Genomic DNA, 26,644 nt, shown 5'->3' on the forward strand with positions numbered 1-26,644 from the left:
AGCTACTCCTGGGAACCTCAGAGGCTGGGCAGGGAGAGCCAGGGGGTCTCAGAAGCTGTGGCCTTTCAGAGTCACCCCTACAAAGTGCTTTTCCTGGTTCATAGGTTGATGCTCAACCACTGAGCCACGCCAGGGAATGCGGCGGGGAGAGCTCAGAAAAGTTTCTCCCTCTCTCGGACCTTCCACTTCTTCGATTCTCTGACTCTGAACCCATAGCCACGCCCTGCCTGCCCTGGGAGGGCTCACCCTTGTAACACGGGCCAAACAAATGAGGCATGAGGCCCGTGGGCCACGAGTTTGACATGCTTGGTCTAAATCATGGTGGTGGGGCCCCCGGGCTGCAGGGTGTCTCGAGGCCGCGGAATTAATCTCCCTCCCCCGAAGCAAAGCCCTTGGCAGGGGAGAACCCCCACCCCCACCCCCACCCATGGGACACATCTTCTCCCGTAAGTCCCCAGATTGTGTTTAGCTCCTCTTTGCCAAGCTCTCAGGGGGCCATGGCGACAACCAGGACATAAGCAAACAGCTGCAGGAGGTAGACAGGGCTGCCCACGGCGCACCCTGGAACCGCTCTTTCCGGGAGGTCACTAGGACAAGTTTCTGTGGAAACATAACCTTTTCTGTTCTCGTGTGCACACCCTGGTCGTACAGTCACTCTATGCGTACCCTTTTGAGGAGCAGCCAAACTGTTTCCCAGAGCGGCCGCGCCATGTGTTACACCCCCCCCCCCCCCCACCCCAGCAACGGGCGAGGGTTCTGATTTCTTCACTCCCTCACCTACATTTATTGTCTGTTTTCTTTTTTAAATAAGTCTTTATTGATTTCAGAGCGGACGGGAGAGGGAAAGAGAGATAGAAGCATCAATGATGAGAGAGAATCATGGATTGGCTGCCTCCTGCACATCCCCCACTGGGGATCAAGCCCGCAACCCGGGCATGTGCCCTGACCGGGAATCGAACCTGGGACCCTTCAGTCTGCAGGCCGACGCTCTATCCACTGAGCCACACCAGCCAGGACTTGTCTATTTTCTTGACAGGTGAGGCCAGGTATTTCCCAACGCCTCATCCTGTAAGTACCGCCACTGGAGCTCCATCAACACCTCATCTTGAGTGAGAGTTTTGACCTGCGGCCTCTTGCCAAGATCTTGCCATTCTTTCCTGACAAACAACAGACTCTGTTGCATAACCTGCATCATAACAGGGTTGTATTAGCAACTAAGCGTCCCCAGTCGCTCGCAAGTAACACACATCAGTCAGCTGTCACCCAAGTGTCACCCAAGAGCCCTCCTGGCTCTCCTCCAGCCTCAGACCCCACAGCCTCCCCCACCCCATGCCTGTCTGGGAGGGCCCCCCCCCCCCCCCCACACACACGCTTCAGCTCTCTCTTCAGGGGTCCCTCCCATCGGCAAAGCACATCCGATCCCCCATCGGGTTTCTTTGCTGGATGCTCCCCCAGAATTTGGCTCCTGCCCCTCCCAGCGCACCCGTGATGACATGCTCACTCGTGATGGACCATCAGTCACTGCTGCCTCTTCTAACACAAGGCACCTTCCTTGCCAGTGGGGTCCGGCCAGCCCAGTAGCCTGGTGCCCCCGGGGCCTGCAGTGCCTGGCGCTGGACGGACGCTCCATAAACATTGATGAATAAATGGATGAACAGAAACAAACCTGGGCCAGCCAGTGCCCCTCAGAGATATTTCCTTTTTTGAAAAAATATATCTTTATTGATTTCAGAGAGGAAGGGAGAAGGAGAGAGAGAGAGAGACATCAATGATGAGAGAGAGTCATGGGTCGGCTGCCTCCTGCATGCCCCACACTGAGGATCGAGCCCGCAACCCAGGCCTGTGCCCTGATCGGGAATCGAACCGTGACCTCCTGGTTTATAGGTCGACGCTCAACCACTGAGCCACCGTGGCCGGGCTAAACCGCTTGATTTTCGGCAGGGGATTGTGAAGGTGGGAGTCACCTATTGTGAGCCTCTGTCATAGCAACAGGTGGGCCCAGCAAAACCTGGCAAAGGGTCCCCCCAACCCCGGCCAGGGGGCCCTCTCTAGCCTGCCAAGGGCAGCGGGAATGGCTCTGGGATGCCCGAGTGCCCCGGGGTTCTCCAGATGTGGCTGCATCTGGGAGGCTGCACGGAGGGTGACCGTGTAGGGCCACCAGGTGGTGGGAAAGCCCGCTCTGAGATGGGGGAGCAGCCCTGGACACCATGTCCCGTGGTTTCTGCCTGACCCCAGCCCCGGGCCATCTCCCCGACGCAGGCACAGCAGTCTCTCTTCTTGCCAAACCACTCACACGCCCTGGCAGACGAGGAGCGCCTCACGCACGGGCGCTGGTGTTTTGTTTCATTTATCTGGCTTGCTCCTCATGGCGTCGGAGCTCCTGTGCAGACGCTCAAGCCTCCAGCTGGCCCTGCCAGTCCCCCTGAGCCGTTCCCGGCAGAGAACGCGGCCTCCCTGCTCTTAGGGCCTGAAGCTGTGCTCCCTGCGAGGCCTGGGGCTCAGGCCGCCAAGCCCGGGCGCCGGGTGTGGGGAGTCCTGGGACAGGTGGGCGTTGTCAGGAGGGACTCGGGGCAGCTCTGCGGGCGGAATCCTTCCTCAGTGGATGCTGGTTCATCCCCAGCCTTTGCGGACAGGTAATCAGATGCCCGTCGGGATCCTCGGGGTGGTCTACGCGCTGGGTGTCCCCCTCCTGCTTGGCCCCTGGGCCAGGTGTGCCAGGAGGAGCTGAGATGGTGAGGGGAGGTGAGTGCCCTCTGGGTGGCCTCCAGCAGCACCCTGCCTGGGGGGGCCGGGGACAGGGAGTGGGTGCTGAGGGGGGTGGAGAACCCAGGCGCAGAGGCAGCAGGGTCTTCATTGTGCTGGGGATGGTTTTGTCGCCTCGAGACCCTGGATTTTCTCCTGGGAGGCCCTGTCAGGGAGCAGCACCTCCACGGTGTAGCTGACCTTCTTGGCGTGAATCAGGCTGTAGGTGTTGTCGAAGCGCAGGACGTCTGCCCGGACGGAGAAGGAAGTCATCAGGCAGCTGCAGCCCGACCTCTCTGCAGACCCGGTGCCCTGGGGCACTGGCCGCCCAGGACTATGGATGGGGCTGGAGGGTCAGCCACTGCCCAGCCCCTAGCCCATGGCTCACAGCCATCCATCGCTTTGGATGAGGCTTGTGCTCATTAAAGAATTAGGAATAGCCTGGCCAGCGTGGCTCAGTGGTTGAGTGGCGACCTATGGACCAGAAGGTCACGGTTCGATTCCCAGTCAGGGCACATGCCCAGGTTGCAGGCTCGATCCCCAGTAGGGGGCATGCAAGAGGCAGCCGATCAATGATTCTCTCTTATTCATTGATGTTTTCACCTCTCTCTCCCTCTCCTTTCCTTCCTGAAATATTTATTTTATTTTATTTTATTTTAAATATATTTTATTGATTTTTTACAGAGAGGAAGGGAGAAGGATAGAGAGTTAGAAACATCGATCAGCTGCCTCCTGCACACCCACTACTGGGGATGTGCCCGCAACCCAGGTACATGCCCTTGACGGGAATCGAACCCGGGACCCTTCAGTCCGCAGGCCGACGCTCTATCCACTGAGCCAAACCGGTTAGGGCTGAAATATTTTTTTAAAAAAAAAGGCAGAGAGAGAGAAGCCAGACTGGCCACCCACGTCAGCCCATCCCTTTGCCAGGAGGAAGAAAACGGCCCTGGTGGACCCTACGGCTCTTACAGACGCCGGCCTGGAGGCAGGTGAGGCTCCCGTCCTCGGGCACCAGGTGGGCGTTGTAGCGCTCGCTGGGCAGCACCTCCGTCATCTCCCGCACCCGCTGCCGCTCCCCCTTCTTGGTCTTCAGGAAAACGCCGAAGCCGATGTCCGCCCCCTCCGATTCAAACTGCCACCTGCAGGGGACAGGGCGCCGCTGATGGCCACCTGATGCCCGGGCTCCAGGCTCCTCCCAGCTGTGCCCAGGTGTCAGTGGCCAGCGTCCGTCCCTACCTGAGCACACAGCCCGGGAACAGAATCTCAAACTCCACCTGCAGGGAGGAGCCGCGGCCCACGGTCGCCGTGTGCTCATACTGCACCTTCACCTGGTTGTGCAGGTAGTAGCTCTTGGGCACTTCGCCTCCGTAGTTGATCTGTGGGTGAGGGTGGGTGAGTGGCATCACCACCCTCACTCCCCATCCTCTGGGCACCCCCATACCTTGGTCAGGCACTTGGGGTTGCCATCGGGGTCGGTCAAGGTCCCCCCAAATTCCACAGGTAGCTGGTCGGGGCTGATGAACTTTGGCAGCTCTTGCTTCCAGTTGCCTGAGGGAGCAAGAGGGGGGGCTTGACAGAAGGCAGAGGGGGCCAAGCCCTGGGAGGGACCCTGGTGTGCCCTTGGCTCGCTCCCCTGGGTGCCTACTCATGAGAGCACCCGAGAGCGTGGCATGGCCACCCAGGCTGGCGACCAGGCCCAAAGCCTCGTCTGAGTGTGCAAAGGCCAGTGGAGTCAGGCTGAGGTCGATGCCTGGGTGAAGAGGATGAGCCAGAGAGAAATGGGGGCGTGAGCACTGATCTCTGCTCCCTGGGCAGATGGGGAGATGGGCACAGCCAGGGGGCCACGTCACTCACCTCCCAGAATCACTATCTTCCGTCGAGTCTCCTCACTCATGAACGACGTGACCAAGTTGAAGGCCACAGGGAACAGCTTGGGGGCTGAAACACAGGAAACTCCCTTGGGAAACTGACCCAGCGAGGACTTGGGATTAGATGTAAAGTCCCCCTCGAGGGCGTGGGCCGGACAGGAATTAGATCTAGATTCTGACTCTTCGTGCTGTGTGACCTTCAGCTAGTTACTCACCCTCTCTGAGCTTTAGTGCTATTAACTGTAACTACGTAAAATGGAGATTCCACTTAGCAGCGTGTGCATAACACTTGGCACCGTGCCTGGCTCGCGATACGTGGCTGGCTTCCCTGTTCAGCTGTAGGGCTTCAGGAGTGTTGATTCCCCAGTGGCCGCCTCTTCTTTTTCACACTCAAGGTTTTCCCAGGTTGCCTTGGACTCCTCTTGGGTGCAAGTAGGTGGGGCATCTGCCTTAGGCCTCACGTCCCATCTGCATCACTCACACTTACTAGGACCTTTCTGTGGGTCAGGCTCTGTACTATGCCTTCTCCACAGACTGTCTCACTTCACCTCACAGCTGTCTGATGGGGAAGGTGCCATCACATCCCCATTTTACAGAATGGGAAAACTGAGGCTCAGGAGGCTCCTCAGGCTTGCTCAAAGTCACAGAGCTAGCTAGACTGGAAGCCAAATCATCTGACCCAGAGCACATACGATGACCCCCCCCCCCCCCCCCGTCACTATGTGGCTGTCACAGACAGGGACCATTCTTGCCCAAAGTGTGTCCACCAATCCGTGTGGCCCATAGACCACCTGTTACCAGTGCACACACCCAGATAAGTAAAGAAAATAACAGCAAACATTTAGAAACTTACGATGTATTTGACATTGCTGCACAGGCTTTTGTATATCCCCAAAATATCAGCCTGGGAAGCACTGAGTTAAAACACCCACACATCAAAAAAAACCAACAAGCCAACAACAACAAAAAACACCCATTCTTGCCGAAGCCGGTTTGGCTCAGTGGATAGAGCGTCGGCCTTCGGACTGGAGGGTCCCGGGTTCGATTCCGGTCAAGGGCATGTGCCTGGGTTGTGGGCGCATCTCCAGTGGGAGGTGTGCAGGAGGCAGCTGATCGATGTTTCTCTCTCTCATCGATGTTTCTAACTTTCTATCTCTCTCCCTTCCTCTCTGTAGAAAATCAATAAAATATATTAAAAAACAAACAAACAAACAAACAAAAAACACCCATTCTTCACAAAGGATGGTTTCAGAAGCCCTGAACGTGGTGGCTGACCCATGGCCCACCCCCCATTCTCTACTCCTTCCCTGCTGCCCCATGAACCCTCACCTCGAACAACAAGTAGATTCTTCAGTGTCTCAGGATAATTTGCTTCCATGATGGCGAAAAACTGTGAAGTCAAGAAGAGTCGGGTTGAGGCCACACTCCAACATTCCTGCCTGGATGGGTGGCCTCTGAGGCTGCGGAGGCGAGAGCCCCCCTCCCCCTGTCCCCTGTGGCCCACCCCGCCTTCCCATGAGCACCCACCCCGTCCTCTGTGAGACTCCTGCTCCTCTTTCTTCCTGCAGGAGGTACCTCAGGTCGGCGTCACTGACTGCTCGGTGGGACCCCTGGGGGCGGGGGGTGCCCCTCCTCCATGGACTGAAGCTGCTGTGGGCAGTGGCTCCCTATTGGCCTCGAGCCAGCTGCTTACCTTACCTGCTGGTAGACCTCCACAGCTGGCTTCCACAGGTGTTGCAGGCCCAGCCCCTCCATGTCAAACACCATCAGCACCGTCTCGATCTTCCTGCCCAGCTGCGTGGGACGGAGCAGGTACATCGGTCGGACGGGAGATGCAGGCCACAGAGACCTGGGCGCGGCTCCTACCTTCCTGCCACCCCCACCCCTGGCTGCCCGCAGTGTTTGCCAAGCAGATGCACCTGCCTAGGCTCTGAGAAGATGCTGCAGCTAACTCCCTGCGATGAGTTCGCTGTGCGATTAACAATCTCCGTTCCTTATTCACTGGGCACCTTTAGATACAGTAGTAGATACTACGTTGACCAGCGTCTGCAGCGCTATGCTGTTGGCAGGCTGTGTGGCCTTGAGTTCATAGGTCGACCCTCAACCACTGAGCCACACCGGCTGGGCCCGGTGCCACCTTTTAGACAGAGTGGGCCAAACGTGACCCCCTTCCCCGCCCCTTACCCACCCCCAACACTCCCCCACCCCCGGCCCGGGTCACTCACCTTCTGACTCTGCAGCTCACACTCCCGCAAAAGCCGCTCACAGACCTTGATGCGTTTCCGGATCAGCTCCTGCTTGGAGGCTGACAGGAGGAGGCCCTTGGGGTCCAGGTTCCCGATGATGTCGAACCACACGGGGCAGCCTTCATAGTCGTAGCCGCACAGACCGCCCGAGTCGTACCGCTGGATCACCTGGGGAAGGTCCTCCCTCAGATCGGCCCCCCCACCCCCCGGCCATGGCCCTGCTCCATCAGGCAGCTGGGCATGGGCGGGCGGGGAGCGGGGAGTGAGGTGGGGGTGGTGTGGGGCTCACCTCTGACGGCTGCCACGTGAGGATGTTGTCCAGGTCCTGTTGCTTCCGGAACTCGAGGTGCTGTGGAGACAGGGCAGGGCCTGGAGGCTGTGTGCCCCGAAGGTCCCTCTGCTCGAAGGCACCGAGGCCCGGCCACAGCATCCCCGGGCTCTGCCCACACTGAAGCGGGGCGGGGGGACACCGGGAGCAGGACCGTGGGGGGCCTGGGTCCAATGCAGAAAGGGGTCCAAGGAGGCGGGAAGAAGAAACGTGACAAAAGGACAGGGCGAGGCCCCCAGCCTTTGTGGCTGATCCCTGGGGTGCAGCGTGAGGTGGGGGTGGCCTCACCTTCCGGAGCATGTCCTCGGATTTCTTCAGGTCGAACTTCTGAGCTGCGGGAAGAGTCGAGGTAAGAGGAGGCTCGAGGCCGGATCTAGAACAAGCTATTCTCTGAAAAACTCATGAGGACATTGCGGGGGGGGGGGGGGGGGGGCTGTCTGTTCCCGACACCCCAAGGATCCACTGGGGGTCTGGCAAGTCTGTGAAAATGGGAGGGTCTTTAATTCTCTAGAAGGCTTTGGAGGAAGTCTTGATTTCGGTTTGCAGGGCTTTTTAAACTCTTCATTCTAAAGGTTGACCTGACCCTAAACCGGTAGCTCAGTTGGTTAGAGCGTCATCCCACTGTGCCAGGGCTGTGGGTTCGATCCCCTGCTGAACAGCTTGGGTTTTGGAGTCAGGAATGATTTGGGCTTGAAGTCTAGTTTTGTCCTTTTATTTGCTGTGCAACCTTAAGCAAATCACTTAACTTCTCTGAGCCTTAGTTTTTCAATCTGTTAAATGGGAATGATATCTTTGTTGTTGTTAATCCTCACCCGAAGGTATTTTTTCCATTGCTTTTTTAGAGAATGGAAGGCAGGGAGGGGAGAGAGAGAGGGAGAGAGAGAGAGAGAGAGAGAGAGAGAGAGAGAGAGATACACCACGAAGCTTTCTCTGCCCTGACCAGGACCCACCTCCAGAGAAAACCCACCAAGGCCACCAGCTCTGTCTTGATGATCAAGTTCAAAACCCGTCCCCTGGGGTGCGCTGAGTCGAAATCACGGTTCCCCTAAGCCCTGGAGTGGTGTCTGTTATTCTAATCATTTTACCCTGGCTCAGCCATTCCTGGAAGAAACTCCCCCACCTTTCATTACAGCCACTTCCTGGCGTGTTCGCGGGGCATCTGCTTGGTGCCAGGTTCTCTACGGGGACACACAGCCTTGTCTTCAGGGACCTGGAGACAGGCCCAGAGGCAGGTGCCCCGAGACCGTGTTCAGCGACATCTGACTCAAGGCCGGGCCAGGCCAGTCATCCCGAGAACTCCCGAGGGAGGTGCCAACTGTGAGCTCGCCTCGACCCCGTGCCCAGCCGGTGCCAGGCTCCACACCCTCTCGTTTAACACTCACAACCGCCAGTGGGCGGCGGCCTCATCCCACATTTGCAGATGAAGAAACAGGCTCAGTGGGGTTTTGGGTGCCAGGCCAGTCTGAAGGGGAGCTCAGATTCTAGCCCAAAGTGGGCTGGTTCCAGAGCACCGGTTCTTTTTTTTCTTTTTAAAATATATTTTTGATTGATTTTAGAGAAGAAGGGAGAGGGAGAGAGAGATAGAAACAGCAATGATGAGGGAGAATCATGGACCGGCTGCCTCCTGCACGCCCCCCACTGGAGATCGATCCCGCAACCCGGGTACGTGCCCTGACCGGGAATCCAACCCTCACCTCCTGGTTCATAGGCCGATGCTCAACCACGGAGCCACGCCGGCCGGGCTCAGAGCTCTGTCCCCCAAAGTCTCCCACACCCTCTCCTGAGGCCCTCACCTCGCAGCCAGCGCAGGAGGAAGTGGTCATCAGCTTTGGGCATGGTGGGCAGCAGGTCCTGGAGGTTGTCCTGGAACTGAGGGGGCGGGGGATATGATTGTCAGAGGGGCTGCCATGATCCCCAGGGCCCCCAACCCCGTCCCCATCCCCGACCCTGCCCACCCTCAGTCAGCCGGTCAGCCCTGCCCAGGGACCCTGCCCAGGGACTGCGCAGTCGGCGGCGGCTCCCTGTATCATTCTGCATCTGGGAATGGAGCATGCCCACCGCTCCGGCCCACCATGGCAGGAAGAGTTGTGTCCTCAAACCTTGGGGGATCTCTGTCCCCCAAGACCCTCACTCTATAAGTCTGAGGTGGGGCCCTGCCATCCTTATTTCTGCAAAGATCCCTGGGGAATTTGATGCAGGCCAACATTTAGGAATGTTGCCCCTGATACTGCATCTATGATTTGAAATATGTTTCCATTGATTTCAGAGAGGAAGGGAGAGGGAGAGAGAGAGAATCATCCATGATGAGAGAGAACCGTGGATCGGCTGCCTCCTGCACGCCCAACACTGGGGATGGAGTCCGCAACCCAGGCCTGTGCCCTGACCGAGAATCGAACCCTGACCTCCTGGTTCACAGGTCGACGCTCAACCACCGAGCCCACCAGTTGGGCTCTTTCCCCCTAATTTTAAAAGCACCCGTTTCTTTCAAATAACGATAAAAACTAAGACTAAACCCTCTTTACGTTGCTTAAAGCATCGCCCCCGGAATTCACCCCCAAAGGCCAGGTGTCCAGTCCCTGCTAGGGGCCTAGTGCCTGGCTTCTCTGAGGCCATTGCCAATGGGGGAGGGGGAGGGGGAGGGTTCACCAGGGACCCGCTCTCTTTCACCTGAGGACCCTGCCTTCATCTGGGACCCTCTGCTCCTGGGACCTCCTCCTTTACCTGGGGATCCCCCCAAGGCCCCCATCATTCCCCTGGGACCCATCTCTCCTCCAGTAGGAATTCACCCAGGGCCCCTCCTTCACCAGAGGCTCCCATTGGGCTCTGCGGGGGCCCTCAGGGCCTCCGAGGGGAGGAGCCTCAACAGAAACCCTTCCCACAAGCCCCAGGCTGCCCTTTAGTGCCCAAGTGCCAGCCAGGGCTGGGCCCCCCCTTCCCCCACCCTGAGGTCATAGCTCCAGCCCCTGGCCACCTGCAAACCCCATTCATGCTGTGGCACCTAAGACTTGGACTTGCTCCCCCTTTCCGCACGGCCAGGACCCCCGCGGACTCTCTTGAGATCACCCCAATCCCTCCCTTCCCCTTTAATGAAAACATTGGCGATCTGGAGACAGCGTAGGCCCTGGTGAGTCAGAACGCCACCCAGAGAAGCCAAACAAATGTTGCAATCTGGGCGGGAGATCTGGGAGTCTGTTTGCCCCTAAACTGTCCAGAAGCAGGACAGGCAGAGGGGGGAGGGAGCCCCTCCCCTTCCCACCCCTTCCCACTCCCCACCCCCAGCAGGGGACAGGCGCCAGGGGGCTCTGTGGACAGGAGCGGGCAGGAGTGGGGAGCTGGATCGGGCCCCAGTGTGGCCCAGAGAAGGGCTCCTGTCCCTCGTCCTGTCCACAGCGGCCCAGCAACTGGGCACAGGTGCCCACGGCTGGGCAGGGGCGCTCTCCAGGGTCCCCTTTCCCCTCCGTACAATAGGGGCTCCAGCATCAGGCCGCTGGGGTGGGAGCAAGCCAAGCCTCCCGGCCCTGCCCCCCCACTCCCGAAGAACCTCACCCTGGCCAGGGCCTCCTGCTGCTGGGGGCTCAGGTCCCCGACTCGGCCGCTCATGGTGCCTGAGGGCGCCCGCTTTTGCCGCTCAGGGTGCTCCCTGGGCCTGGTTTTGCCCCTGAGGTCAGATGCTGGTCCCGCCCCCGACGACGGGAGAGCCCCGTCTGCCCCGCCCCGTCCCGCCACTGGTTTCCCCTCCCCTCTGGGATGTTTGCCACCATCTGTCCCCAAGATGCACCCTAGCAGGGCCAGGAGGTAACACGCCCCCAAAGAGGCCCCAGAGCAGACTTCAGTGAGGGCAGCAAGCACCCCCCCTTCCGGCCTCCTCTTCCCAGGGGCTCCCACAGGCTCCCACAGGGCAGGGGGAGGGCACCAAGGGCACGGGCAAGTTTCAGGGATCCCCTTCCAGCAAAACGGGGGCGCTTCTATGAACGTGGTTCAGCCCTCGGGGTGGCCCCCAGGCCTTTCTTCCCAAGGGGCCCCCCACCCCTTCCCCTGACCTGGAACTCAGGCTACACCCTGGCCGTGCTCACCCGCTGATAGGACAGCCCTTGGGTGCAGCGTGGTTCCAGCCTCAAGATGGTCCGGAGGATTAACGGGGACGGCCCGCCAGGGGCTTGCCTGGCCTCGCACACCCAGCGCGTGTTGGCTGGTAGGAGTATTGCTTCATCCTAAGGAGGCCAAGGCTGTCAGCAGAGCAGTGAGCTGCAGGGGTGAGGTGTGGGGGAGGGTCTGAGGCGGGGGGGGGGGGGGGGGGGGGTCTTGGGAGGCCAGAGGGTGGGAGGCTGTTGACACAGGTGTCTGGGATGGCACCTGAGAGCCAAGCAAAGGTCACTGGGGAAGGTGAGAAAGTTCAAGTTGGCTGAGCAGACATTTCCCAGAGAGAGAAGCAGGTGGGAGGTGGAGGTAAAGGCGTGGGAAACCAGGCTACCAGACCTTTGCCCGCTGCACGTCTCGGGCTTTCGTCCACCAATCTGGGCTTCCCAGCCACGGGTGGCAGTTGAGGTTGGAGAATGTGGCTTGCCATTAGTGGGAATGGAGGTGTCAGTGAAAAATATACACCACGTTTCGGAGACCTAGTATCCAAAAACTTTAATGTTTCATTATTTAATGTCTTCTATTGATAAAAAATGGATTTTACCTGTTTCTTTTACATTTTTGTAATTTAGAAGTTTATAAATTAATAAACTTTATTTTGCCCTAGCCAGGCTCAGCGGATAGAGCGTGGGCCTGTGGACTGAAGGGTCCTGGGTTCGACTCCAGTTGAGGGCACGTGCCCAGGTTGTGTGCTCGATCCCCAGTAGGGGGCGTGCAGGAGGCCGCCAGTCCATGATTTTCTCTCATCATGATGCTTCTATCTCTCCCTCCCTCTCCCTTCCTCTCTGAAAAGCAATGGCAAAGAAATCCTCTGGAGGATTAACAGCACAAAGTTGGTGAAGCGGAGACATTCCTACGTTGCTGGCAGGACTGGAAATTGGTTCCGTTTTTCTAAAAAACCACCTGACAATACGCATTAGGGTCCTTCGATAGTTTGCCGGCGAATAGCCCTCAGTAACGGAAAACATTTTCAGTTTAAAGTTGTTTGTGCCTTGTTAGTAGGAAAATTGGAAGCAATTTCTTAGGAGACCCTGGTGCTTACTGTGGCTGACGGGGAGCTTATAACGACATGGAAAAAACCCACGCCCACAGGACAATTGGGGAGAGACGGGATCACGTTATAGATGCCTTATGCTTTGGGGATGCAAAACCAAGTCCACGGATCCAAGGAGGGCCCGACAAGAAAAGGAATATCTCCCCAACGTCCCCCAGTTCCTGAGGCGTAGGAAGCCGTGTTTCTAAAATGCCACAGGTAGCAGGTCACCTGCAAAGAGAAGTCCTTCTTGGCCAGGCCCTGTTCTAAGGGCTTTGTCAATATTAGCTCAGGTCATGGGAGTCACACAGGAAACTTTGCTATTTTTTTTTACAATTTTATTTTTCCATTGCAGTTTATGCGCAATATCACCGTGCATTAGCTTCAGGCGCACAGCACAGTGGTTGGCAGTCATACACTTTGCAAGGTGTCCCCCACCAGCTCCCCGATATCTCCAGTACCTGGCTCCTTACGTAGTTTCTACCACATTCTTGACTCTGTTCCCTACGCTATACTTTATTGACACACCCTGTGACTACGTTGCAACTGCCAATTTGCACCTCTTAATGCCTTCGCCTTTTTTTTGTTATATTTTTATTTATTTATTTTTAAAATATTTTTTATTGATTTTTTTACAGAGAGGAAGGGAGAGGGATAGAGAGTCAGAAACATGGATCAGTTTGCCTCCTGCACACCCTCTACTGGGGATGTGCCCACAACCATGGTACATGCCCTTGACCGGAATCGAACCTGGGACCCTTCAGTCCGCAGGCCGACGCTCTATCCACTGAGCCAAACAAGTCAGGGCTGTTATATTTTTATTGATTTCAGAGAGGAAGAGAGAGGGAGAGAGAGAGAGAGAGAGGAAGAGAGAGGGAGAGAGAGAGAGAAACCTCAGTGATGAGAGAGAATCATGGATCCGCTGCCTTCTGCACGCTCCACATTGGGGATCGGGCCTGCAACCCGGGCATGTGTCCTGACGGAGAATCGAGCCTGGTTCATAGGTCGATGCTCAACCACTGAGCCACGCTGGCCGGGCGAGATAAGCACCATTAAAGGTCTCACACCAGCCAGCAGCAAAGCCAGGACTGGGACCAGGCAGGTTAGTACAGGGCCAGGTGCCCACCTTGCCATGGGACTCCAGGCCCCTCCAGTCCCTGTTCTTCCAGCACAGCTCTTGCTGGGCGTGGAGGACTTTTGCTCTCACCATCTGGGTGCCCGTGTTTTGGGAGACGGACAACCCCCCGTCTTCCGTGGTGTGTGGGCTGAGAAGTCGGACTGCAATGAGGGTGTTGTCATGGGGTGCAACCCTGACGTCACACCTGCCCCCACACAGCAGTCCCTCCTCCTCCCACCTTCCAGAGGCTCGGAAAACAGCTGGCATGTCTCGCTGGCCGCAGGTGCCCTCCCTGCAGTCCTCATTCAAGCCTGGAACCTGCCAGCGGAAGCAACGCCTGCTGGGTGAATGGCATCCCCATTTTTGGGGTGCGATCAGGCGTGGCAGGAGTCCTGCCTGCTGTGCCCCACATCGTGGCTAAATGGCTCCCACCCTGTGGACATCTAGCTGGACAGATGCCACTGGACGCTCCTCAGAATACGTAGGCCTGGGCTTGGGTGACCTTGGGAGGAAGGATCGGGAGGGAGGGTCTGCCTGGGCCCGCCGGGGCGGTGGAGATTAGGCTCAGGGCGGCTGTGGGAGGGTTTCCTTGGCTCCCCACTCACTCAGGGTGACTCCAGGGAAAGACGGGGTCTGATATGACCACATCCCCACAGACTCTTTGCTCCCACAAGGGCCTGGGAGAGAGAGAGGGGGGCCAGGGGAGCCTGACCCAAACACCTGACGCACAAGGGGGAAGGGTGGGTGAGGGATCTGGGGCCACAGTGGGTCTCTTTCCCTACAAAATCCGGGAGGTCCCGGCCTTCCCAAGCCACGGAACAACAGGTGGGCAGTGTGCGGGACTCTCTCTCTCCCTGGGCTGCTCCTCTGTTTGGGGGAGGGGAGGGTGAGCCCGGCGTGGGTGCTTTGAGTGGGACAACAGTGTCAGAGGGAGCAGGTGTGACCAGCTGTGGACACCACCACTATCGGGCCAGTGGCTCTGGCCTTTGACCCGTTCCCAGGGAGATTGTGTCAAAGACAGATGTGAGCGTGGATGGGGTAGTATACCACAGAGCAGCGGGGTCCTCCATTGCAGCTGGGTTTTGGGGCCGAGTGCCCTTGAACACAGAAACCATCCTGTCTGCAGAGTGGCAGCCCCTGGCACAGGCTCCAGGCTGGAGAGGAGACCCCGAGCTGCTCACTCTCCTCTCAGAATCACCACCCCCCTGCGTGCCTCCTCACCCACGCATGACTGGGCCAGGGGACGGCTTGGGGGCTGAAACAGGCACTGTCGCAGGGTTTCTTGGGGTCTCACTTCCCCACCGGCCCCCCCACCCGTGCATATCCTAGGGCTGGTTCACCCACCTTTCACAACAATTGAATTCTTCAGCCCGGCTGGTGTGACGCAGTGGTTGAGCGTCAACCTATGAACCAGAGGGGGTGGCAGTTCAATTCCCAGCCAGGGCACATGCCCGGGTTGTGGGCTCAATCCCCAGTGGGGGGCATGCAGGAGGCAGCTGGTCCATGATTTTCTCTCATCATTGATGTTTCTCTCTCTCCCTCTCCCTTCCTCTCTGAAATCAATAAAAATATATTCAAAAATAAACAAATAAAAAACACCAACCATATTGGATTAGGGCCCACCTTCATGACCTCATCTTTTTTTTTTTTGAACTGCTTTTATTTTTTTTTTCTTAATAATATTTTTTTGTTGAAAGTATTACATATATGACCTCATCTTGATGACATGTACAAAAACTGTATTTCCAAATAAAGTCAGTTATAGGGAACTGGGGAGGTTAGCAATGCAACCTCTCTCTCTTTTTTTAATGTTTTTATTAATTTGAGAGAGAGAAGAGAGAGGGAGAGAGAGAGAGAGAAGCATCACTATGAAAGAGAAACATCGATCAGTGGCACCCTGACCAAGGATGGAGTGTGCACCTCAGTTATGAGCCCTGACTGAACCCGGGACCTTTCGGCACACAGGCCGATGCTCAACCCACTGAGCCGTACCAGCCAGGGCCAACATCTCCTTTTAGGGGATACAATTCAACTCACAGTGGAGAGGAACAGGTGGTTCCACTGAATTTCTCCCCGGGGACAGCCATGACTCCCGCTCTGGCTTTCACATGTCAGGCCTACAGATGACTGGTCATCGTGGCGCCCCCATCTGGACAGAAATAGCAGGACTGACCAAGACCAAATTCGGCACCATGGCGCCCCCTGCTGCCTCGCTGTGGCAAGAGCAGCCTGGCTCCTGCAAGCTGCAAGCAGTGGCAGAGACCCTTGGGGATCACTTTTATTTATTTATTTTAAGAATCTTCTCTTTTATTTTATTTTATTTTATTTTATTTTATATTTTTATTGATTTCAGAGAGGAAGGGAGAGGGAGAGAGAGAGGGAGAAACATCTGATGACAGAGAATCATTGATTGACTGCCTCCTGCATGCCCCCTACTGGGGATTGAGCCCACAACCCGGGCGTGTGCCCTGGACTGGAATCGAACCCTGGACCCCTCAGTCCGCAGGGAGACGCTCTAACCACTGAGCGAACCAGCTAGGGCTCCTCATTGATGTCTCTATCTCTCTCCCTCTCCCTTCCTCTCTGAAATCAATAAAAATCTATTTAAAAATAACAATAAAATAACCTGTGTTCTTAAAAAAAAAAAAAAAAGAAAGAAAGAAAGAAATGGAGTCCAGGATGGAAGGGGAACCCAGGGCCTAGGTAAGGATGGAGCACCAGCAGAGGGGGGACAGCTGGAGTGGTCGGGGGGTAGAGGGAGGGGGGGGAGACAGACAGAGTCGGGGTAAACAGGCTCTGGAGATGCGAGGGCCCCAGGACCCCAGGACCCCAGGGAGATGGTTTAGTTCTTGGTTTGAGATGTGACCGTGGGCAAGTCCCTTCTCTCAGAATGTCAGTCCCCACGTCTGCAAAACAGGACTTACTGTGCCTGCCGCAAGCGTTATTGTGAGATGAATGAGCTTCTGCTAGAACCTTAGAAACCTGTAGCCTGGGCCCAGCGCCACCGCTCAATGTCCCCCCCTGAGTGCTCCCCAGCTCGCTCTCTCTCTCTCTCACACACACTTACACACACACACACACACACACACACACACACCATCTTCCTCATCTTGGTAGCTCATGGGAGTCCTTCAACCACACGGGACTGCAGCATGTAACACACCAAGCCCTTGCCACCCCCTGGGGCTCCGTCCCACAGACACCGTCACACAGGCGCCCACCGTGCTCCCCTGGGGTCCCCAGTCCCTACCAGTTCCCCCCACCTGAGCCCTGGCAGTCACCACCACGGAGGCTGAGTAACAAAACATGAAATGCCTTTACTTCTGAGGTCTCCCCTTTACGGGGAGGCAGGAAGTAGAACAGAACAGGGGATTTAATTTTTTTTTTTAAAAAAAAGGAATAATTAGTCAAATACTGATGCTGCGGGCACAGACCGGGCTGGCGGCATCCCCACGGCAGCCCCGCCTTCCCCCGGGGACCGAGGTGGCACCAGGAGGGGCTGGGGGGAGGCCGGCAGGTCCCTGCCCGGCGGGCGGGCGGGGGGCCCGTCACCACTGCAGAAAGTCCCGCACGAACTTCCAGAGCTTGGTGACCCACAGGTTGACGCCGAGGTCCATCAGGTACTGGATCTCGGGCGTGAGCATGCGGCGGCAGAGCTGGGCGTGCCGCTGCCCGATGCTCTTCTTGAGGTTGTAGCCCAGGATGGACTTGGCGCCCAGCGGCTGCCAGGGCTGCATGGCCGCGTCCTGGATGGCGGCGGCGTCGACGGCGCGGCCCCCGTCGATGCAGATGCGCCGCATGCGCTCGTTGGCCCGGCGCAGGGCGGCCACCTCGCGGGCCATGCGCTCGCGCCCGAACGCCTCCACCTTGCGCCAGAAGCTGGCGTTGAAGTGGCGGTAGAGGCGGGCGTCCAGCACGTTCCAGGCCGTGGCGCGGCGGTACAGCTCCCCCGACAGGCGGGGCACGGCCGAGGCGCGCCGGGCGTTGAGCTTGAAGTACAGCACGTCCTCCAGCTCCCAGCACAGCAGGTCCTTGAGCAGCACCAGGGACTCGTCGAAGTATTCCTGCAGCAGCACCAGGTGGAAGCGGCGCTCCACCTCCAGGATGTGCTCCTGCACCCGCGGGCTGCCGGGGTCCAGGCCGCTGTCGTAGCCCAGGTCGAAGAAGAGCAGGTTGCGGAGGTAGTGGGCGTTGTAGCCGCGGGGGTCGTAGTAGCGGTCGGGGTCTTGCAGGAACTCGGCCAGCTTGTCCCGGCCCGAGAGCTTCCAGGTGAAGGGCACCACGGAGCCGAAGTAGTGGAAGGAGGACTCGAAGAGGCGGGCGGGGTCCCGCAGCACCGTGATGAAGGTGGCGTTGGGCCGCACCAGGCCCCGCACCTCGTCGTAGTGGAAGCGCATGTGGTTGCAGATGATGTTGAAGCAGGCGCCCGGCCGGTAGTCCTGCACCAGGCTGCGCGCGAAGAAGGCGGGGTAGTCGAAGTCGTTGCGGCCGTTGGGGAAGGCGAACTTGAGCCCGTGCTTCTGGCCGAAGCGGAACAGGATGTTGAGCAGCGTGCTGCTGGCCGTCTTGTGCGTCTTCATAAACACGATGTCGCGGCGGGGCCGGCACCCTGACGACGACGACGACGAGGAGCCGTTGGCGGGGCTCGCCGTCTCCGACTCGCCCGGGGCCGGGGAGCAGGACGCGGTGCCCTCCGGGGTCCTGCAGGGCACAGAGGGGTGGGGAGAGCCTCAGGGGTGGCCGGGGCCCCCAGATGTCGGGACCTCAGGCCCTGGTGTCCAGGCAGCAGGGCTGTGGGGGACGGTGGTGGCGGGGGAGCCAGGACGGGGGGGGGGGGGCGGGGGGGGGGGGGGCAGGCGGGCCTTCCTCCAGGCTGCAGTGCCTGGGCCACTGCTTTGGCCCCTCCGGCCTCACGTTGCTCAGGCGTAAAATGGGGAAAAAACATCCTCTTTTCGTGGTGTTGGCGTGAGGGCAGAGCGAGACCAGCATGCTGGGTCTTGTCTCCTTTGTGGCCACTGCATCCTGGTACATTTATCATGAACTGGCATTAGGTTGAACCACGTGAAATTCTGTAGGCCAGAAATGGTCCATTTTTGACCCAAAAATGATCAATTATCAGGAATTTCCTCTAGTTCAACTTAATACCACCCAACTAAGGGCAGGGGCTGTGCCAGGACTTGGCTGAGCAGCCCCGTGGGGAGGTGGGATGGCCTCATGGTTAGGAGCCAGGCTTGGAGGCCAACAGACCCCAGTTTGAATCCAGGCCCTGTGCCAGCCGAGTGCTCATGGACAAGTCACCCCGCCCCCCCCCCCCCCGGCCCCCCGCACCTCTCTCAGCCCCGTTGGAGCCTCGGTCGATAAAAATCCAAGTCCTATACACAGATGGTGTTACCTGATTCCCTTGCTGCATAAGGCAGGCTCTGAAATCATACCCATTTCACAGATGCGGACACTGAGACCCAGGCTTACACAGTGAGTTCTGCCCTCAGCATAGCATGGTTCAGGTGCCCCCTCAGGCCCACCCCCTCCCCTCGGTCACCCAGGAGGGCCACTCACGTAGACGGCAGGCCAGCGTGCAGTGGGGGGACTGCGTATGAGTACAGCAGCAGCAGGAAGCTGGTGAAGAGTGCTCCCAGCACCAGCCCCTTGGCCATGGACTCCCAGCGCTTCTTCTGAGGCAGCGGCATCTCAGACACCTGCCGGGGGGCGGGGGGTGGGGGGGAGACACAGCAGGGCAAGTGTCAGGAGGCCGGCCCCAGGGAGCGCCGACCACTGCCCCAGGCCTGGCTGGGTTGAGGGGCAGCCCTGGACATTGAGCCCTGCCTTCACCAGCTCAGCCCCCCAGCAGAATGCGGACAGAGAGACGCACACGTGGAGAAACGCGGTGACAGGGTTGCACACGGAGACGGCTGGCAACGCCAACACTGAGAGAAGTTGGGGGGGCGGGGGGGGGGGAAGGAGACATTTCGACTGCTCGGTTCCATTTTTGTTTGTTGTTTTTTTGTTAATCCTCGCCTGAGGACATTCCCCCCCGCCCCATGATTTTAGAAAGAGTAGAAGAGAGAGGGAAAGACAGAGAGAAACATCAATATGGGAGAAACACATCGATGGGCTGCCTCCTGCACGAGCCCCGACCAGGGCCCGGGCTGGGGACTCGGCCTGCAACTGAGGCACGTGCCCTTGACCGGAATCGAACCGGGGACCCTTTGGTCCACAGGCCGACGCTCTATCCGCTGAGCCAGACCGGCCAGGGCGCCGGGTTCAGTTTTAATTTTGAAGCTGAGTGAGTACATGGATGTTTACTTTTTACACCCTTTTCGGCTTCATAAAGAAATCGTTTCCGAAGAAGGAAAAGAAGACCCTGTCCCATCGCCCGACCCCCAGGCCCGGGACCGGGGCTGACGACAGGGAGAGGCCACGACCCGCCTCCTTTCCAAAGCCCAGCCGGTCCCACCGTCTCGGGCGGCACTCCCCCCCCCCCGCCCCCCCCCGCCCCCCAGCTGCCCAGCGAGGGGCCCAGGCACAAAACTTTCCACTCCCGTCCTGGCGCCTGGCACGGGGCCCTCGGTCCCTGAGGCCACTAGAGGTCACGCATGCTGCCCGGTAACTCCACGCATTGGCACGTCACCACGGTCCCTGGGGGCAGAGGCCAAGTAACCCGCCTGGAAAAGAACCCCACGTCCTTCCCCTGGAAAAGTTACACGAGGGACCCACCGGGGATCGAACCCACAACTGAGGTGTGTGCCCCGACTCGGTGTCAAACCCGCAGCCTCTTGGTGTCTGAGAAGACACCCCAACCCCCTGGACCCTGGACCTCCCGGCCAGGCCTGCAACGGCTGCTTTTTCTTTCTTCTTCTTTTTTTTAATCCTCACCCAAAGATATTTTTTTTTTGTTTGATTTTTAGAGAGAGTGGAAGGGAGAGGGAGAGAGAGAGAAAGAGAGAGAGAGAGAAACATTGATGTGAGAGAGACACATCGATTGGTTGCCTCCCGCATGCCCTCGACCAGGGCCGGGAGCCCGCAACCGAGGTCCGTGCCCCTGACCAGAATCGAACCCGGGACCCTTCAGTCCGCAGGCTGACGCTCTATCCACTGAGCCAAGCTGGCCAGGGCAATGGCTGCATTTTATGACCTTTTTAATCAGAAAAAGGCAATAAAATAGATTTAAATACTAGATGAGAAGGCTTGTGAGGGAGGATGGGGGTACCGGCTAGGACGGCCTGGTCATGGAGGGGCCCCAGGAAGGAGAGGCATGGCCTCGGGCCCTGGAAACCCCAGTCCTGGGGTTCAGTCGCAGGAGCCCCTGGCCGCCCCTCCTGAGCCCCGGGGACCCCCGGGCTGTACCTCCTGAACAAGGAGCGGCCATTGCACCCCCCCAACACAGACCTGCACCAGGCCTCCAGCGCCCCCTGGGGCCTCCACTCCCTGGGGTCCTGGGCCAGGCCAGCGCCTGACTCCGGCCCAAACCCCGAGCGGGACCAGGGGCCTCGGCTTCCCTGACTTCGGAATAACGAGGGCTCAGGAGTCCTGCCCTCGGAAAACCCCAGCCCCGTCCCCACCCGCAGCCCCACTCACCGGGGCACCTTCTGGAAGGAACTCAGAGAGGCTGAGAAGAAGCTCCAGCAGAAGGCCAGGCAGCAGGGGGCAGACCGGCTCCCAGAGCCGTCAATCAGGCTCCATCTGGCCCCGCCCAGGTGTTCCCAGCCCCCACACGGCTTCACTCACTCACTCACTCATTCATTCATTCATTCATTCACTCTCCCACTGGGGCTCCCTCCAACCCAGCGGGAGGGGGGCGGGGGACCTGGGCCGTCCCACCTTGTGGGTTCAGCGGCTTCTCCAGAACATCTCACTGCCTCCGCTCGGCTACCCTGGGGGGCAGACCCCACTGTCACCTGCATTCTGCAGACGGGGAAACCGAGGCTCCCAGAGGTGATGTTACTGGCCCAGGGTCACTCGACAGACAAGGCAGGGTTCGGGGCGGGAAGGATTAGCAGCAGCACAGCAGGGTCTGGCCTCCGTGGGCTGGGCCGGGGCAGCCAGGGAGAAGGGTGGGGAAGCAGAGGGGGCCCTGGTGGCTGGTCCCTCCGGTCTCAGCAGCCGGAGGCACCCAAGACGGGAGGTTCCCTTCCGGCCTGGCCTCTGTGAACTTGGGCACAGCACACAGCCTCCCCAAGCCTCAGTCCCCCGTGCACAATGGGCACAACAGCAAGATCAGGGCAGACAGCACCCTAGTGACCCCAGGCAGAGCCCCTGGGTAGACTGAGGCCCAGCGACGGGCGCACGAGCAGCCAGGAGCTGGTCTGGGGGTGGGAGGGGGGGGGGAGAGAAATAGTTATGAGGCTGCGAGATTTCAATGGGAGAATGCATGTACACAGGCAGAAATCAATACATATTAATTATTATTATCACTATCGACCTGGGCCCAGGTGTGTGGGAGGAGGGATCCCCTCCGTGCCCAGCCCCAGGCAAACCTGATGGTGATTCAGCCCCGAGCGCTCCGAGCCTGGCACCCGGTGAATGTTTGACAAATGGACCCTCACGCATGTGAAAGTCACATGGCGCCAGCACTTGGGGGCCGGGGGCCTGGGTTTGAGGCCCAGCTCTGCTGTTTCCTTGCTGGATGCCCGAGGCAAGTCTGTGGCCCTCTCTGGGCCTTAAATCTCCTCCAAAATGATGATGCCAACCCTCCCTCCATCCCAGGGTGGTGTGCAAACCCTCTGCACCCCCCAAAGCTGACCATCGCACCTCCGTGCGGGGTAGCGGAAGACACACTTGCTGTGGGCCTGGGGCACAGAGGTGTGAGTTGAGGCTGGAGGAGCAGCTGGAGTCACCAGGGAAAGACTGAGGAAGGAGAAGGACCTGCAATTGTGGGAGCAGGACGGGGAAGATCCCCCCCTCGGAGATCAAGATCAAGGGTCTCCAGAGCCATCGGCTGCAGAACGTGCTGAGGAACCACGTTCCCCACGAATCGCCCCCTGACTAATGGGCCTCGGTGCCGTGTGCTCAGCGTGCCCGCAGGAACAGGGCCCTGGCAGGAAAGTGGGGGGGTGAGTGTCCTGGGGCTGTTTCCTGTGGCTGGAGAGACTCTCACGGGGACGCTGGGAGAGACATTAAGAGTAAAGCAACAGCCAGGCCGGGTGTAGCTCAGTGGTTGAGCATCGACCCAGGAACCAAGAGGTCACCGTTCGATTCCCCGTTGGGGCATATACCTGGCTTGTGGGCTCAGTCCGCAGTGTGGGGTGTGCGGGAGGCAGCCAATCGATGATTCTCTCTCCCATCATTGATGTTTCTCTCTCCCTCTCCCTTCTTCTCTGAAATCAATAAAAATATATTAAAAAGAGAAAAGAGCAGAGCAAGAGGACTCTCCCTCCAGTGCTCAGAGTGCATAACTGACAGCAGCTACTACAGTCTCAAGTGCCCGTCCTCAGACCCAGGGGTCGCACAGAGCAGACACGTGCTGAGCATGGGCTGCCACCATGGTCATGGTCATCATTACTATTACCCTCCCGGGATCCCAGGCACGGTCCCTTCGAGGTACACGCCGACTTGCCCACCCACGATGGAGGATTGCAGGCAACTGACAGCCCTGGGTCCTAGTCCATGAGATACTGAGGACAACTTCAGTGTGGCCCGAGCCTCAGAGAGGGCAGGGCCACCCTCAAGGTCACACAGCACAGCAGCAGCAGAGACGGGACTAGAACCGGATCCCCTCCTTCCCCTGCCTGTGGTGGTGACAGTCCCAGGGACGCGGGGCAGACGGTGCCCCTTTCCTAGCCCATCCCATCTGTTCCTGCCCTTGTGTGTGACCCCAGCCACGCTGCCCTCCATCTGTGCCAGTGGCTGGCTCCAGGCCAGGCCTAGCAATCCTCCAGCTTGGCTGGACGAGCACCTTTCATGGAACGAAGGAGAAACAGGACTCATCCCCCACCGCGTGCGCACAAGGAGCCCAGGCCAGGGTGGCCAGAGCATCACCACCAGGCAGCTCTTGGCCCCGGGGACGTCAGGGCTGGGACAGGGGCAGACACACTTACCTCGGGCCTTGACGGGCCGGCTACCCCTTTGCTCTCCCTGCCTGAGCCACATCCGACTCCCAGGCTGCCTCTGCGGTCACTGGGAAATAGGAACGCTCCAATGACACCCAGTAATAAGCTGGCTGGCTCCCTCCCGCTCCGGGCTGTGAATATTCATGAGCTCCCTCCCTGGGGACAGCAGGTGGTAGGTCCCTGTACCCTGCCGGTGCACCCTCTGCCCCTTGGGTGGCCCCCGACCCTCCCTGGACCTCAGCGGCTGGGCAGCTCCTTCATGTAAGGGCTCAGCAAGGTCCCTGGTGTCCTTGGGCCAAGGACACAAGTAGCCGCAGAGCCCTGCAGAGAGCCTGGGGCAGGCTCAGAGGCCACGGGAGGGACAAGGAAGCCCCTGGGGTGGGGAGGCTGATTGCTCCTTGAATCACATCTCATTTAACACTGTCCTGTGCCTCAAACACCCCCATTTCCCCACTCCCTGGGGGAAGCAACTAAGGCTCAGAGAGGGGAATTCACCTGTCCAAGGTGTCACAGTCAGCAGAGGGCAGACAGCCAGACAGAGTCCAAACTCGGACTTGCCAAACACCAGGGCTCAAAGAGACACGACCAGAGAAACATTTGTCTGAAACCTGGGGGAGCCCAGAGAGTGAGCAGGTCATCCCACAAGGCCTTCTGGAGGGGAGCACCTGGCCGAGGCTGGGAGGGTGGGTCTGACGAGATTTCACGAGCTCCGAGTCCTCCATCAAAGAGTACAGTCCCGAATCCCGCCTCCACCCCTGTGTGACGGATGGTGGCCCAGGTCCGCCTGGACTAGCCTTGAGGGGTTGGGGCCACTCCAGATGCTATTGGTTTTTCCCAAGGTCTAGACAGGACGGGGGAATCCCCCGAGGAGATCAAGATCAAGGGCCTCCAGAGCCATCGGCTGCAGAACGTGCTGACGAGCCACAGTTCCCCACGAATCGCTCCCTGACTAATGGGCCTCGGTGCCGTGTGCTCAGCGTGCCCGCAGGAACAGGGCCCTGGCAGGGAAAGTGGTGGGGTGAGTGCCCAGGGCTGTTTCCTGTGGCTGCAGAGATGTTCACGGGGCAGTTGGAGGAGACTAAGTAGAGCAATAGCCCGGCTGGCGTGGCTCAGTGGTTGAGCATCGACCTATGAACCAGGAGGTCAGGGTTCCATTCCCGGTCAGGGCACAGGCCCGGGTTGTGGGCTCGATCCCCAGTGGGGGCGTGCAGGAGCCAATCAGTGGTTCTCTCTCATCACTGATGTTTCTATTTCTCTCACTCTCTCCCTTCCTCTCTCAAATCAATAAAAATATTTGTTTAAAAGAGCCTGGCCAAACCGGTTTGGCTCGGTGGATAGAGCGTCGGCCTGTGGAATGAAGGGTCCCGGGTTCGATTCCGGGCAAGGGCATGTGCCTTGGTTGCGGGCACATCCCCGGTGGGAGGTGTGCAGGAGGCAGCTGGTCGATGTTTCTCTCTCATTGATGTTTCTAGCTCTCTATCCCTCTCCCTTCATCTCTGTAAAAAATCAATAAAATATATTTAAAAAGAAAAAAAAAAGAGCCTGCTGCTGCCATGCCTGGAATTCCACCATCTGGGCCTCATTCTCCCAGTTAATGGCCTCTCCCACCGGGTGGCACACTCAGTCCCTTAGACCCCAGACAGAGGGAGGGACCACAGGGGACAAACTCCTCCCTCACTGGGTGGCACAAGGGCATCAGACCCAAGCTCTCAACCATCAGACCGGGGCCATCGGATGAGGGGATGCGCGGGAGGCAGGCAAGCTGCTCTGTCCGCAGGGCATTTCCTGCAGGCCAGCATCTGCTCGAGGTGGCAGCTGGGAACAGGGCTCTCTTGTCTCTGCTCCCTGTGTTGCAGCCTGCTCATGCCCAAGTGTCAGGCAGAGCTGGGAGCCAGGGGGTGAGGCAAGGGGGCGGGGGTGGGGGGCAGCCCTGACAGCTTCAAGAGGCTCAGACCCCAGAGGGGCCCCACTTTGCAGCCACCTTTGAACGGTGTGACTTCGGGCAAGTCTTGGGATCTCCCTGAGCCTCATTTTCCCCTCTGGATCACGGGGATAGTAGCCACGTCTCCTTTGCAGGGCAAGGCACAGTGCGGCTGCATCGGGGTTGCTCTGGCCCAGGCCTGCTCACAGCCTCACCCTCTCTGGGCCTCGGGTTACTCCCTTCGTAAAGGAAGAGGCTGGATTCTCCCAACTGGACTGTCCTTCTGAGGATTTCCATGGCCCCTGTCACCTCGGCAACCCAGGCGATCGGGTGTCAGGCCTGTCACCCTCCCTCCCACCCTCCCACCCTCTCACCGGTGTGGGTATGGCTGCCAGATGTGCACCCATCACCTCTCCGGTTCGAGGCAGGTGGGGAGAGGGTTCCCATTGGGAAGGAACCACAGTCTCGCTCCAAGCTGTTACCACAGCTGGCTTGGCACCAAGCTGGTCCCCCTTCCTGGGCGCTGGTCCGGGAAACAGGGGAACTGTTGGATTTCCCAGGGGACCCCTCCTGGAGACCAGCGTTAGTCCCATCCCCACAAGCCTCTCCTTGGTGGCCCTGCCTCTCTGTGGCACAGGGCAGGGCCTTCTCCAAGCAGAGGGGATCCCTCCCTGATCCAGGTCCCCAGCCCCTGCTCTGACAGCCCCCCTTCTGGGGGAAGGCTGGGGGGCGGAGGGGAGATTCCTGCCTCTCCTCCCAGCACAGGCTGCTGGGCCAAAGATTAATCATTAATGGACTTCCAGCTCCAGCCCAGTTCCAGCCCAGCTCCAGCCCCACCCATCCCCTGTGCTCTGACTGGGGAAACTCTGGAAACGGGGGACCCTGGGAAGAAACCCAGGACAGGGTGAGCACCCACCTGCGCCCTCCCTCCCTGGCCCCAGCCCAGCCACCGGCCCGAAGCTGTAGTTTAGCGCGCTCCTAAACCACTCGGGGCCGAGAGTCCGGTCTGACTTGCAATTTGGAGGTTGGGGCGATGAGGCAGGGTGCACCCCAGTACGTACCTGTCCCCTCCTGGGGCTTGGGCTTGATGGCTCGGCCCGGGCCGCGCCGCCCGGGCGCTTACTAGGCGGCGGGGCGTACCCACCGGAGCCCCCTGCTCCGCCAGGCCTGGGCCATGCTCCCGCCCCGCCCCCCGCCGCCGCCGCC

General features: G+C 58.9%; 2 protein-coding genes across 12 annotated transcripts; both read right to left on the reverse strand.

The window, feature by feature from the left end:
* Positions 1 to 1,694: 1,694 nt before the first annotated feature.
* On the reverse strand, positions 1,695 to 11,284 carry LOC138997732 (SEC14-like protein 4). 6 transcript variants are annotated; one of them, XM_070399537.1, is made up of 13 exons: positions 10,731 to 10,831; positions 8,978 to 9,053; positions 7,473 to 7,516; positions 7,146 to 7,205; positions 6,836 to 7,024; positions 6,309 to 6,404; positions 5,940 to 6,000; positions 4,597 to 4,680; positions 4,184 to 4,290; positions 3,979 to 4,118; positions 3,712 to 3,881; positions 2,944 to 2,990; positions 1,695 to 2,689 (listed from the first exon to the last, which is right to left on the reverse strand). In XM_070399537.1, the coding sequence occupies exons 1-13, from the start codon at positions 10,782 to 10,784 to the stop codon at positions 2,555 to 2,557; spliced, it is 1,263 nt and encodes a 420-aa protein (XP_070255638.1). In that variant the 5' UTR covers positions 10,785 to 10,831; the 3' UTR covers positions 1,695 to 2,554. The 6 variants fall into 6 exon arrangements, with proteins under 6 accessions (XP_070255638.1, XP_070255633.1, XP_070255632.1 ...); XM_070399532.1 differs by lacking the exons at positions 1,695 to 2,689; positions 10,731 to 10,831 and adding an exon at positions 11,258 to 11,284 and having other exon boundaries at positions 2,755 to 2,990; XM_070399531.1 differs by lacking the exon at positions 1,695 to 2,689 and having other exon boundaries at positions 2,755 to 2,990.
* Positions 11,285 to 16,768: 5,484 nt separating this feature from the next.
* GAL3ST1 (galactose-3-O-sulfotransferase 1) lies at positions 16,769 to 26,600 on the reverse strand. 6 transcript variants are annotated; one of them, XM_070399793.1, is made up of 5 exons: positions 26,500 to 26,600; positions 24,013 to 24,125; positions 23,506 to 23,584; positions 19,028 to 19,167; positions 16,769 to 18,172 (listed from the first exon to the last, which is right to left on the reverse strand). In XM_070399793.1, exons 4-5 carry the CDS (start codon positions 19,156 to 19,158, stop codon positions 17,020 to 17,022), a joined length of 1,284 nt encoding a protein of 427 aa, XP_070255894.1. In that variant the 5' UTR covers positions 19,159 to 19,167; positions 23,506 to 23,584; positions 24,013 to 24,125; positions 26,500 to 26,600; the 3' UTR covers positions 16,769 to 17,019. The 6 variants fall into 6 exon arrangements, with proteins under 6 accessions (XP_070255894.1, XP_070255895.1, XP_070255892.1 ...); XM_070399794.1 differs by lacking the exon at positions 24,013 to 24,125; XM_070399791.1 differs by lacking the exons at positions 23,506 to 23,584; positions 24,013 to 24,125 and having other exon boundaries at positions 26,500 to 26,572.
* Positions 26,601 to 26,644: the final 44 nt, after the last annotated feature.

Source organism: Myotis yumanensis, unplaced genomic scaffold (assembly GCF_028538775.1).
Source record: "Myotis yumanensis isolate MYYU_CA2020_CCGP unplaced genomic scaffold, mMyoYum1.0.hap1 SCAF_19, whole genome shotgun sequence".
NCBI classification, from domain to species: domain Eukaryota; kingdom Metazoa; phylum Chordata; class Mammalia; order Chiroptera; family Vespertilionidae; genus Myotis; species Myotis yumanensis.

What these genes read in the sequence shown, in the direction of transcription:
- LOC138997732 (XM_070399537.1), bottom strand. Translation starts at nt 10,784, where the DNA reads ATGAGCGGCCGAGTCGGGGACCTGAGCCCCCAGCAGCAGGAGGCCCTG. An exon ending in TCACGTGGCAGCCGTCAGAG is followed by an intron (nt 7,025 to 7,145) that starts GTGAGCCCCACA and finishes GACCTTCCCCAG; the next exon opens with GTGATCCAGCGGTACGACTC. An exon ending in GCCTGATTCACGCCAAGAAG is followed by an intron (nt 2,690 to 2,943) that starts GTCAGCTACACC and finishes GGGGCCAAGCAG; the next exon opens with GAGGGGGACACCCAGCGCGT.
- GAL3ST1 (XM_070399789.1), bottom strand. An exon ending in CACGCTGGCCTGCCGTCTAC is followed by an intron (nt 18,173 to 19,027) that starts GTGAGTGGCCCT and finishes TGTGCCCTGCAG; the next exon opens with GACCCCGGAGGGCACCGCGT.